The sequence below is a fragment of the Mixophyes fleayi genome, chromosome 8 (genome assembly GCF_038048845.1).
Source record: "Mixophyes fleayi isolate aMixFle1 chromosome 8, aMixFle1.hap1, whole genome shotgun sequence".
NCBI lineage: Eukaryota > Metazoa > Chordata > Amphibia > Anura > Limnodynastidae > Mixophyes > Mixophyes fleayi.
Genome location: NC_134409.1, coordinates 132,170,508 through 132,183,702, shown reverse-complemented (window position 1 = coordinate 132,183,702; position 13,195 = coordinate 132,170,508). Strand labels below are relative to the sequence as shown.

Below are 13,195 nucleotides of genomic sequence, written 5' to 3'. Positions count from 1 at the left end.
ACTCTAAGGACGTGTAAAAATCAAGTCATGTTACATATCAGTAAATGTATTTTGCATTTATGTTTTTCTCTCTGGCCCCGACACTTACCCTCTGAATTTCTGATCTGGATTTGATATTGCGTGGCTCCGAGCGCACCATTCCATGCCAAACGGATACGTCCTCGTCTCGCATCCATAACACGCAGGTTTGTTACAGAAGAAATGGTCACTGTTTCTGTGGAAAAGAATCAATTACCAAGGGGTACTTAAGTTAAGCTACAATTAAACTTTTGCACCAAGATGCTACAGAGTTTACAATAAAAAAAATAACATCTGTTCTGTACATGGACATGGACCATTATAACTATTTCCTTTGACAGGGAGACCTATGCTGCAACAGTTTGACAGGAGACTTATATATTTATATATTTTGATCCTGGACCGACTTCCCCTTGATATATTAGTTTTTTTACTTCTAAAACTTCAAGCAAAGCTTTTTTGTTCTTCATTTTTTAATAAACAAAAACGGAACAATATTTCATCTAAAAACTAAATGAACCAGTGTAAAACATAACACTCATCCACTCCTAACCTCACTGACCTGTCAGTAACACTAAGAAAATAATAACAATCTAATCCAGCAGCAAGTACTGCAGAACAATACTGACACAGCCCAACTCCTTGGGCACTTAAACAAAACTGAGGTCTGTGGGGTTGCAGAGGGGAGGAGTAGCAGCAAACACTCAAATGTATTTGTTTTTTTCAGCGGACCCCACTCCCTAGGGAATCCAGCCCAGCGCTGAACAGCCTGGGGTTGGTTTGTCATTATGGAAGAGGGACCCCTGCCGCGTGTCCTCCTGCTATAGTGCCACCAACCCCGGCTGGTTTGCCTAGTGCTGGTTCCGTGAAAATAGGGGGGACCCCACGGAAATTTTTTCCCTGATTTTCACGGAACCAGCAGTAGACTGGCAGCACTAGGGTTAATACTGAATAGAGGGGGAACCACACGCTTTTTTTTATTTTACTTTGATCTATTTTTAACAGTTTTTACAGCTGACGGAGCTCCGGCTCTATAGGCAGAACAGTGACGTGTTTATAGAACATGCTGCTACAACACAGGAGAGTTAGCTAACACGGGAGTGTTTTACATCGCAGCATATCACCAGAGATGACCTGCGATTTTGAAGATCAGGGTAAAAATCACAGCTTGATACATTTGAGAAAATTTTTACTAAAATCGCGGGTGATAACCCGCGATTTGCCGCAATTTTAACACGCTGAAAAAAATCGGTGCTTGATACATTTACCCCCATGGCTTGGAGTTTTCTAAATTGCATGTACCCATTTTTTCTCCAAATAGGGCCTTCAACATTCCAGTATCCAGACAAGCAGCAACTGAACTAAAGACACCAGCAGCCACAGGTGGTGAAAGTAACAAGACAGGTAGGAGAGACCAGGACAGTCTGTCAACTGTCCTGAATCTGGTGGGGAAGTCACGAATTTTGGTAACTGTCTAGTTTATTGAGATTTGGTCCGACTACAAGGACAGTTGGGAGGTATGTCCCGCTTCACACTGTACTGCTTGCAAAGGCAGAGCTGCGTGCAACTAACAGTAGTGCACACAGTATTGCCTGTGTATTTGTCTAACATTTGTCTAAAATGATAGCCATTTTATATAATAGGGCCTCCCTGTCTTAAATACTCCAGGCCCCCCGAGCGTTAATCCAGCTCTGGTTATCAGGAGGGAGCGGATAGCTGCTCTAAGTCCCTGGATAGGACACAGACTGCAGAGCAAGCTGAGGAGCTCTAAGTCTCACAAGATTTGGAAATCTAGTGAGACTAAGAGCTTCCCTGCTTACTCTACAGGAAGTTCCCATCCTGATGGATGTCAGCAGCACCAGAAGCATAGACAAGTACAGTGGGCTGAGGGTGTCATAATGTGGCTGGGGGACTGGCGTGATAAATGTAATGCTTTCTTTTAATGTATGTATCATTGCCCCAAGTTGGCCACACCCACAACACAATGGTCACACCTTTTTCGGTTTCTTTCCTGCAAGAACTGAAGTGGACCTGCGTACTTTAAATGCCAGGGCTGATTTTTAGTCCCAGTCCGGCCCTGATGTCTACTGTACATAAAATACATTTATTAGGATGTAATTAATGTCTACTGTACATAAAATAATTTTTTTCATTTGCTCTTGATTGTAAACACATGTTGTACTATGCATACACAGCCATTATCACTAGTAATCGGCACTTACACCCGATCTGCAGCTGGGGCAAGAGTTTTGGCTAAGAAACAAGTACCGTAGAGATGCCAGAGCTTGAATCGGATGTTGCTTCATGCTCTTGAGCTTGGCTCGTCCGTACTGTATACTGACTACGGGCATCCTCCCATTCCCCTCCCCGTTCCACTCCTGAAATCGCAAGTGGTAGTTAATGTCCTTTGCCCTTAAAGATGAATTGGAAGCCGCTGTGTTCTGTGGCGTATGGTCTGTATTTGGGTATCCACAGAGTAGTTTGTGCATTATACACAACAAATCACCATTTACTTCCCTTAATGAATCAGGCCTACTCTCTGTAACAGTTACCATTCTGATGTCCTAATGGGCACCTAGTGCCTCCCATTTTATCGCCAGCTCGTCCTGGTGTACCCAGTTTTGCAAAACAACAAGTTCTCTGACCCTGATCATAAGCACCCACAAAATGATGTTCTCTCTATTTTAGCTCAGATCTCTAGATGTAGGACCTCAGAACATGACATTTTATGGTTTAGATTATTTGGCAAATTACCAGTCCGGACGGTGATAGAGACCGGAGCGCCCTCTCTTCTGCCAATAAGAGCTGATATCAGAACATAATACGTTAGATTTTCTTGAAGATCGTCAAAGTCAACTGTGTTTCGGTTGCCCGGCACTCGTCTTATTCTTTCAAAGGATCCTGTGTTTAATTTGGAAAACAATTTATCTTACTACATTTTCCTGCAGACATTGACATATTAAGTACTATCAAGTTTTTATGGGTGTTACATCTTTTTTATGTGTAAATCTCTAAAAGCTTAGAAATGTACAGTAATGAATTGTGGTTAAATTTGCACTAAATTCTCTGAACACCCCCCCAACATAATAAAATATGGATCTTGGGGCAGCACGGTGGCTTAGTGGTTCTGCCTTACAGCACTGGGGTCATGAGTTCAATTCCCGACCATGGCCTTATCTGTGAGGAGTTTGTATGTTCTCCCCGTGTCTGCGTGGGTTTCCTCCGGGTGCTCCGGTTTCCTCCCACACTCCAAAAACATACTGATAGGTTAATTGGCTGTTAACAAATTGACCTTAGTCTGGGTGTGTGTTAGGGAATTTAGACTGTAAGCTCCAATGGAGCAGGGACTGTTGTGAATGAGTTCTCTGTACAGCGCTGTGGAATTAGTGGCGCTATATAAATAAATGATGATAATGATGATGATCTAATATCGTTCAGTGGTCATGATGGTGCGGAGAAGGTTCTTACCGTCAGCACTGCGAATCACAACCTTGTACTCTGTAGCCCCTGTTAGTCCGGTCCATGTCAAACGCAGCCTTTTGCCCGTTGCCTCTACGAGCCGTAAGTTTGTAACTCCACCGACAGACCCTTCTGTCTCAAGGAAAAACACAATATAAATGATAGAAGCAGCAATGCATTTGGTGTCCCGTCTCCCTAGCTTAAAACATTTTGCTATATTTGGGTAGAAAGAAAAGAACTCAGCATTTTTTGTCATATGACAACCTCTGCGGCACTGAAAGCGACCTCTCCTTCAAACCTCCCACACCGGGTCACAGCCCCAACCAGCGATTGCCATTTAGTGCGCCTTCCTTAAAATATATGCTAGAAACATCGAGGTTCTCCTCACCTGTTTCAGAAGTGGTCGCAGGCGTTGCCACCTCCCTGCCATCATAGAGGGTGAAGAGAGTGATACGGTACTCCGTCCCAGGTCGCAGGCCGGTGATGTCATACTTATTGACGGTTGTGGGTAAGTTCACAACCTGGGGTTTTGTGTCACCACCTGGAGGAATACCCGCACAGTTATTCACATCCGTTCGTTCCTAAGCTTCTGCTCCAACACTCTAGAGAAATGATTACCTTTAGCTCGTCTCCACTCCAACCGATAGCCCGTGGCTTCAGGGATGAAATTCCACGTCACCTGGATTGAGGTAGGACTATCAGCCACTGTTCTCAGCACCTGAACGATTCCCGATTCTAGGTGTAGAGGAGAGTAATACATTACACCGATACTGCCATACTAACAATATTAGGGATATTATCATGTACATATGGAGCAGACTTCATTGTATCATTCAGCTTGGTGCATCCACTTCATAGATCATCCTCCCACTTTTTCCTATGACGCGAATGGAAGTAGTTGTACCATGCTAGGAAAATGTTGCATGCAATGCTCTGCAGCGCACGACATGTGGGGTAGTAGAGTCTGTTCAACCTATGGGTTCATATTACAGAAGATCTTTGGTGGGGACCCCGGTTAAATAACCTGATTTGATGTAAAGTGGAGGCCGTCTGACCAACCTGAACAGCATGTTTACAACACACAGAGAACCCGGAGAACATTTACTCCTTTTTTTTGCCTTACTCTCCTTAATCACTCAGGCCCTAAGAGTGCAGCCCTCTTGAAGGTCAGAGGGCCACACCATGTGGCCCCCGAAGTGTATCATGTTGCTTATCACTGCTTACATGGTAAATACAGTTTTTATCTTTATTGATCTTGGAGAAAACACAAAAGTGCTCTGTACATACAACTCAATCATCGTGATCATCATCATCTTAGTTCATGTATAAAGCACCACAGAATTCTGCAGCGCCCCACGATCAACAAAATAGAAGCAGAACAACACACAAACACGCAAGGGGCAAGAGAAACAATAGAAACGCTAACAGGCCCGGCGCTTCCATTAGGCAACCCTAGGCAGTTGCCTAGGGCGCCGTGACCTGCAGGGCGCCGCTGACTAGATTTTCTAATCTAGTCAGCGGTTTGGGGACAGAGGTGCAGCGGTGGCGTCAGCTGATCTGTAAAGTCCGTCGGATGCGCCCGGGCAGCCGCACTCACACATGATCACTGGCTGTCAGTGATCATGTGATCTCTCTTCGGCGGCGCCTCTGTCCAATGTGCTCGCCTGTCCCTGCTCCTGATCTCACACTGTCTGTCAGTGACAGTGTGAGTAAAGTTATTTCCCCAAGCCCCTCCCCTCCCAGCATGCACCGCTCCACCCCCCTCCTCTGTGTGAAGAAGCTGAGGAGCAGCCATTGAAGAGATAAAAGATAAGCGGTTTGAAGAGCCGCCCCTGCTGCTGCTGACCAGACCAGACCAGAGAAGAGTGAGTAAATGCAATCTACTTATTTATTTATTTATTAAAAAAAACAGGGGGGAGGTAAAATTTATTTTCTTGGCACCTTATGCTCTATATTTGACTTGCAAACTATGGGGTAGGATTTCCACCAAATAATTATTTGCCACCTCATGCTCTATATTTGATTTGACTTGCAAACTATGGGGTAGAATTTCTACACTATAGTTTGCAAGAGATGCAGAGGGGGGTGCAGTGGTGTGATGCAGAGGGGGGGGTGCAGTGGTGTGATGCAGAGGGGTGTGCAGTGGTGTGATGCAGAGGGGGTGATGTGATGCAGAGGGGTGTGCAGTGGTGTGATGCAGAGGGGGGTGCAGTGGTGTGATGCAGAGGGGGGGTGCAGTGGTGTGATGCAGAGGGGGTGCAGTGGTGTGATGCAGAGGGGGGGGTGCAGTGGTGTGATGCAGAGGGGGGGTGCAGTGGTGTGATGCAGAGGGGGGTGCAGTGGTGTGATGCAGAGGGGGGTGCAGTGGTGTGATGCAGAGGGGGTGCAGTGGTGTGATGCAGAGGGGGTGCAGTGGTGTGATGCAGAGGGAGGTGCAGTGGTGTGATGCAGATGGGGGTGCAGTGGTGTGATGCAGAGGGGTGTGCAGTGGTGTGATGCAGAGGGGGGTGCAGTGGTGTGATGCAGAGGGGGTGCAGTGATGTGATGCAGAGGGGGTGCAGTGGTGTGATGTAGAGGAAGGTGCAGTGATGTGATGCAGAGGGGGTGCAGTGGTGTGATGCAGAGGGGGTGCAGTGGTGTGATGCAGAGGGGGTGCAGTTGTGTGATGCAGAGGGGGGTGCAGTGATGTGATGCAGAGGGGGTGCAGTGGTGTGATGCAGAGGGGGTGCAGTGGTGTGATGCAGAGGGGGTGCAGTGGTGTGATGCAGAGGGGGTGCAGTGGTGTGATGCAGAGGGGGTGCAGTTGTGTGATGCAGAGGGAGGTGCAGTGATGTGATGCAGAGGGGGTGCAGTGGTGTGATGCAGAGGGGGTGCAGTGGTGTGATGCAGATGGGGGTGCAGTGGTGTGATGCAGATGGGGGTGCAGTGGTGTGCTGCAGGAACATATGTGTGATGAAGCGACATGTTATGGCCCTTCAATGCCTTTAACAAGTGCATAATTCATAGACTTATTGCGTCAAGTTTTTTGGTCCGAAACCTAACACCTGGATACCTCTAGAAATCCTGTGTCTGCAGTGGAGTCTGGACAGCGTTCTGCATCAAACATCACTGCGTCTGGACCACTAGAGGAGGTAAAGCTTATCTTTTTTTCTTTTTTTTTTTTTAAACACAAAAACACAAAGTCAAGTATGTAAAGGTCTGTGAGGTGGGTATTTGGTGTGTTTTCCGGGGGGAAAGGGTTGGGGGTGTATTTTGAAATTTTGCTGAGGGCGCCGAGATACCTTGCACCAGCCCTGGTCGCTAAAAATCAATACAAGAAGAGACAGCAGAGAAAGCAAATATATTACATGACACAACTAAGAAACAAAAAGGTGGAAAAAGTCACGTATTTATAAAAATTGCAGGAGGGTGTGTACAATCCAATACGTTTGCATGCTCTGAAGGTGGAAATCCCCTTTAGCCTTTATTTGTATCACTAATAATAAAATAAAGGCTATGGGGTCTTTCAATTAAATTTAATTGTAAAACACATCTATAAAACAATTCACTGCTATGAACCCATTTAAAATCTCAAGATATCCTCTGGTGCAATCTAAGACATTTTCCCGCTACCACCAGTCAGAGTATCTCATTATCTTTCCATGTACTCCCCTCCCGCTAGCTGTACACACTGAGTGGGAGAGAAGCCGCCGGACAGATGAAAGATGCAAAGAGAACATTTGTTTCTTCTCATTAATGTTCCAGGTTCCCGTCTGCAGATCTCCCATGCGGAAAATACTGGACCGTGAAAAGTAAGAATAAACGCGGTCATGTAGAGGTCAAATACATTTAAAATGGGATTCCATACAAGTTTGAATTAATATACCCCATAAATATTACTCATTTATATGATATTCACTTTTCTGCTTAATGCTGGTTGAAAAATAAGCATGTGAAAGTTGTTCCTAACCTATCTACTTCTGAGAGTCTGCGTCTCACAAGTAGATCGCTTAGGCACAACTTTAATATGCCTAACCTATCTACTTTAATCTCCTGCCATTGCGTTACCTGGGAACTGATAAATGTGACTTTATTGTGGCCACAGCTCTCCGTAGCTGATAGCTATGTTCACTTCTACAGTATAAATTGGATAATATGCTACCTCCGTATATTATGTGGGCATTAGAAGTCCCAGAGGATTTCTGTGACCATAATAAAGGACGAGGGTGTAGACCGATTTCTTTTATACAGGGGACAAAAATCCCATGTGAGCCGCCCCCCCCGTGAGCCGCCCGCTGCCCCCCACCCCAAGCGGTAACCTCTTTCTGTTGTCCTGTCACTGTAGTCCTTCCACGGAGTGCTGTAAGCTCCTTACTGAGGAGATCTCATGAGAGTGGGACTCACAAGATCTCCTTAGTAAGGAGATTACTGAGCGCCGCGGAAGGACTACAGTGACAAGCTCAGCAGCATTGATCGGGCTGGGAGCGCCCCCGCACCAAACGATAATGCCGCTGAGCACTGTCAAGGGCCCCTTGGATGCCCAAAGCCCCTGGGCTGTAGCCCAGTTAGACCTCGGGTTAATTCGGCCCTGCTCCTGATACAGGACAAGGGTGCAAAGTTGTTTTTCAGGTTGATTTATCCTTTAATGGTTTTCAGCCTTACCTGTTATCACTCTGGTAGACACAGCTGGTCCTTCCGTGGCTCCATACAATGGACTGATGGACACAGTGTACTCGGTGCTGGGCTGGAGGTTTAGGATAGCGTAGGAGTTTATATTTGGACCCACATCAAAATCTTTAGTGTCTTCAGCTGTAAGATCAAATCAGTGGAATATTACTAACACAGAGAGAGATTAAAGAGAGAGGAAGAGAGAGAGAGGAAGGGGGGTGGAGGGGGAAAAGAGATGAGAGTGAGTGAGAGAGAGATTTAAGAGAGAGGGAGGGGGAAGAAAGAGGGAGAGAGGGATGATGATGGGGGGAAAGAGGGAGTGGGAAAAGAGAGAGGAAGATAGAAAAGGAGAGAGAGAGGGGAGGGGGGGGGGCACAGGGGGAAAAGAGTAGAGAGGTGGAGAGAGATTAAAGTGGGAGGGGGAGAGGGAGAGAAAGAGGGAGGGGGAAAATACATAAAAGAGAGAGAGATTGAGAGAGTGGAAGATAGAGAGGGGGAGAGATTAGAAGGGGGTACAGAAAGAGAGAGGGAGGGAGAGATATATTATAAAGATAGGGGACAGAGAGAGGGAGAGATAGTTAAAGAGGGGGGAGAGGGAGAGAGAGCTGAAACAGAGAAGGGGGGAGAGGGGAAAAGGGATGAGAGAGAGGGAGAGAGAGAGAGAGAGAGAACAATTAAGAAAGGGGGTGTGGAGACAGATTTTTGCAGTGATATAGTTTTATTTGCCATAGTCTATGTCACACTTTGTATAGTAACCTATAACAGTCATCCAACTCATTTTGCATTTGTCTCCCATAGCAGAGCCCATTCACAACACACCACGTGTGTGACTCCTGTTTATCAGCACATACAGATACACATGTGGAACTGAAGAGCACTATAGGCACACAAGTCATATACTAGAAGACAATAACTGCTGCAACAACTTGATAAGCAGGAACACACCTATTGTAGTGGTACGTCACAGGGTTGTTTGAGGACGGGAGGTTTTGTGTTGTTTCATGTTGAGCTGTAATTGTGTCACCAACTACCTGCCTTTGAAAGGTTTCCAAAAATTCCTTCCAACTCTGTACCTCCCTGCGTTTGCCTTGAGAGCTGAGCAGACAATAGCTGGCATCTGAGAGGGCTCCGGCAGTTACAGGTCTTTACACTGCTCATATCAAAGCGACCAGCTCCCCGCACATTCTTGCCCCTTATTATTTTTATGGTGAGGTTTTAGGATCTTACGATAAGGATACAAATTAATTACATGGTTCTGCAACATCTGACTGATCAGAGGAGACCCCACACGTTTTCTAGGTCTCCTTAAAGGGGGTTTCCACATTATTTACTTATTTCTCACCCTTCCTAATCAGGACCTGATGAAGAGTTCAGCCCGCCCTTGGTTAATACGTTCGTAGCGCCCCCTTTGCCTTCCTACCACTCAGTTTATTAAACATTCACAGCAATCTTTGGCACTCAAATGTATAATTGTGTGTTTCAGTGCGTCTTGGTGCTTGCAACTCGTGTTTCATGTGAATTTGCATATAAGGTGCCTAATTCATTAAGGAAAGTAAAGCAAAAAAAAAATGAGCAAGTTTGCCCCTTGGCAAAACCATGTTGCATTGGAGGGGGAGGTAAATTTAAAATGTGGGACAGATTTATAGTTGGGGTAGGGCATGTCCTAGATCAACTTTAAATTCCAGTGTAAAAATAAATCAAGTATTTGTGTGCTACACGAAAAAAAAGCAGCCAATATTTAACTTATGTGCAAAATAATAAACTAATATGCACCCCTTGCATTATAACATGGTTTTGTCCAGGAGAAAATTTACTATTTTTTTTGCCTTATTTCCCTTAATGAATTGGGCCCAAGATGTCTATAAACACAAACAAAAGTGCATGATTTGGCTATTTTGGAAAGCATATAATAAGTCAGACTGATAGAAAAAGTTTGGAACAAACATTTTACTATATCTCTCAGGATGGCAAATATAGAATGGGAATCATATATTTCCTAATATTTTTATCAATTTATTTTCATGTTTGGACTGCACGGCCTTTTTGTATGCTTGGAAACGGAGACAAGAAATTACACATTGACACCATGGATATCCCACCACTGAAGGTTATTTATTTACTAACGTTGCTCTAAGATGCAATTTTGCGTCTTCTTAATTAGGAACATCTACAAATATACACAGTCCCCATCCCTTGAAATTTATTACAGAATCTCCCAGAACAAGATCTCATTTGTGAGCCCAATCGAGTGCTTTATTGGCCTACACATACCTCCCCACTGCCCCGATTTAGGCAGGACACTCCAGATACACCATCTGCAAAAAGGGTTGGGACTTAACCTAAGAGGAGTTCTACCCAAAAGTGATCATTTGGGAGGCGGAGTTTGGATGGAACGTGGCGGGGCATATTTTGTTCTGATTTCAGGATTCTAAGTGTTGGGAGGTGTGCCTATATGGATCACTCAATCCGCTCATAGCTAGCCAAATATGTTGAACACAAGGGATAACAATTTGTTCCACTCATAGTCTAGGCCATTTGGTCACCGTAGTCCGTACATGGGGCTTAAAATTATATGCAGGTCAATATGACTTTTGTTTTGTGCCATTGCATTTTTCCAGTTCATTATTGACATCCAATGACTTCTTACTTTCATCCCTGTGCTGCTAAAGATTGTGCTAAGCTAACATGACCGTACACACTTTAAGATGCTTGTATTCTGATTTATACTAATACCACTCATCTTCTATGTGATTACATGTGTTTGCGTACTGTCGTGTTTGTAACTGTAACCTGAAGACACAAGATCAGAGCTTCATCTTTCTCATGTATTGAGTGTACCAATATGTGTGCACTAGGGTCGTCGCCCATATGGAAAATGTGCATCTTATTCTAAGTGCCTCTTTCGACAGTGACATTTGGGAGGGGTATGCTATTCAGACACCCAGTAGATTTACCTGATTGAGACACCCAGGAGATGCGATAGCCGGTTGCTCCGCTGACCCCTCTCCATGATGCTTTCATGCTTTTGGATGTTACATCCTGGATGTTCAGCTCTGTAACCCCTTCAATACGCTCTGTACATAAGAGAACCATAAGCTTATAAAAACAGGGAAACATCATCACTTTAATGAGAGCATAATGAAAACTAACTGAGCGATTGACTCACGTGTGCGCCCAGTAATTGTTACTGGAGTGCCAGTCTGCCGCTGGTATTGCGGATAAAGCACAATGACGTATTCAGTGTTGGGTCTCAGGTCCCCGATAGTGTCCGACAATGCACTACCACTCAAAGTTTTTTCTCCCGTCCTAGAATCTCCTGGACATCAGTAATAAAAGACAGGGACAAGATCTCATAAATCACACTTGTCAGTTGAGTATTTTGGTGACAGTGTTAGAACGAGTTAGCGTTACAAATCCTCTCTCCTAGCAGTGCTGGTGAGTCATGAGCTTGTTAGACTTTATCAGCCTTAGGGCCGAGAATTCTTTAATTGCTACAGATACTCTGCCATGTTAGGGCGTGGTACACAAGAGGACACATCGAGTCTACAAACATGCAAGCGTTAGAGTCAGACATGTACAGGTATGTCTGTGGATGAGGCTGAAGCTTTTCCAGGTGCACTGATGTCCTTTATCTTTAAAACATGAAGGACCCTCTTAAAATGCATCCAAAAACATTACAGAACAAGCAAAAAAAAAAAAGTGATCATACATCAAATGTCAGAACCTTGTTGAGCAAATTGCAAATATTTGGTTAGATATGTTGTGACACATCTTATTAATAAAGCCACAGGAGGAATTGGCACGCGCACAGACGCATCGGAGATGTTTAATTGAAAATATATATGTAACCATTGGAGTTTGCATGTTCTCCTTGTGTTTACGTGGGTTCCCCCCGGCTGATTTGTGCCCGAAAATATACTGGTAGGTTAATTGGCTTCTATAATGGACCCTAATGTGTGTGCGTGTGTGTTAGGGAATTTAGACTGTACGCTCCCATTGGGCAGGGACCGATGTGAATGACTACATATTTTCTGTACAGTGCTGCGCAATATGATTGCCGCTATATAAACGATAATAATAATAACTATATTATTTTGATGATCCTGTCAGATGGTCAACATTGAAACATATACAATTCTAAGAACAAATCTTTAAAAATTGGGACTGTATTTAGAAAGTTGGGACCACTGGCAGCTGTATGCAGGACAAAAGCTGGTTAGCAGAGCATGTTGTGAGTTTTAGTTAAAGAACCAGTAAGTTACCTTCACCTGTTTTAATGGGTCAACCATCTGAATATATGTACTTCTACTTGTGTTATGCTTGTGAACAGTCGAATACTTTGATTGGTCTAAACCTGGGGATGTTTTAATCCTCTGATTGGCTACGGGTTGGTCTAGTCCTGTGACTGTCCTAATGCTCTGATTGGCTATGGATTGGTCTAGTCTTGTGAATGGTCCAATGCTCTGGTTCATGCTATACAGGCAGCATCAGAATCCCAACAAAGGGATACTCACGCACGTGCACAGGAATTACAAGGGTTTGCAAGTTTTTTTGCATGCATGATCAGCGCATGAATGATCATTCCATGGCTAAGGTGTGTTGAGTGCCTCCATGTGTGTGTGTGAGTGCTCTCTTTTTAAGCTCCACAACAACTAAGGAAACCAAATCAACTGCCAACTACATGCAAAAAGCAACTACACACAAATAGAGAAAAGCAGACATAGAGAACAACACACACACGGAAAAGTAACAATATTTTATAAGCACATGTAAAACAGACACACAAGTCAGAGCAGCGCTACAAATAAGGAGAGAAAAGCAGACATAGAGAACAACACACACAAGAACAAATAGCAATATTGTATAATCACATGTAAAACAGACACACAAGTCAGAGCAGCAATACACATAAAGAGAGAAAAGCAGACATAGAGAACACACACACAAGAACAAATAGCAATATTGTATAATTACATGTAAAACATACACACAAGTCAGGGCAGCACTACACATAAAGGACCTGAGCATCACAAGTATGGAGAGAGATCTGTTCCGACTGAAGAAACACAAG

General features: G+C 44.4%; 1 protein-coding gene across 2 annotated transcripts in view; it reads right to left on the bottom strand.

Annotated features, from left to right (window-relative positions):
* Nucleotides 1–13,195, bottom strand: part of COL7A1 (collagen type VII alpha 1 chain) — a 151,663-nt gene that overhangs the window by 97,745 nt on the left and 40,723 nt on the right. For both annotated transcript variants that reach the window (XM_075183607.1, XM_075183606.1), the window contains exons 10-17: nucleotides 11,291–11,440; nucleotides 11,079–11,198; nucleotides 8,119–8,265; nucleotides 4,096–4,212; nucleotides 3,866–4,018; nucleotides 3,487–3,609; nucleotides 2,773–2,919; nucleotides 89–214 (exon numbers count right to left, since the gene is read on the bottom strand). In XM_075183607.1, coding sequence (XP_075039708.1) covers nucleotides 89–214; nucleotides 2,773–2,919; nucleotides 3,487–3,609; nucleotides 3,866–4,018; nucleotides 4,096–4,212; nucleotides 8,119–8,265; nucleotides 11,079–11,198; nucleotides 11,291–11,440 — 1,083 coding nt within the window. The remainder of the gene's footprint in view (nucleotides 1–88; nucleotides 215–2,772; nucleotides 2,920–3,486; nucleotides 3,610–3,865; nucleotides 4,019–4,095; nucleotides 4,213–8,118; nucleotides 8,266–11,078; nucleotides 11,199–11,290; nucleotides 11,441–13,195) is intronic.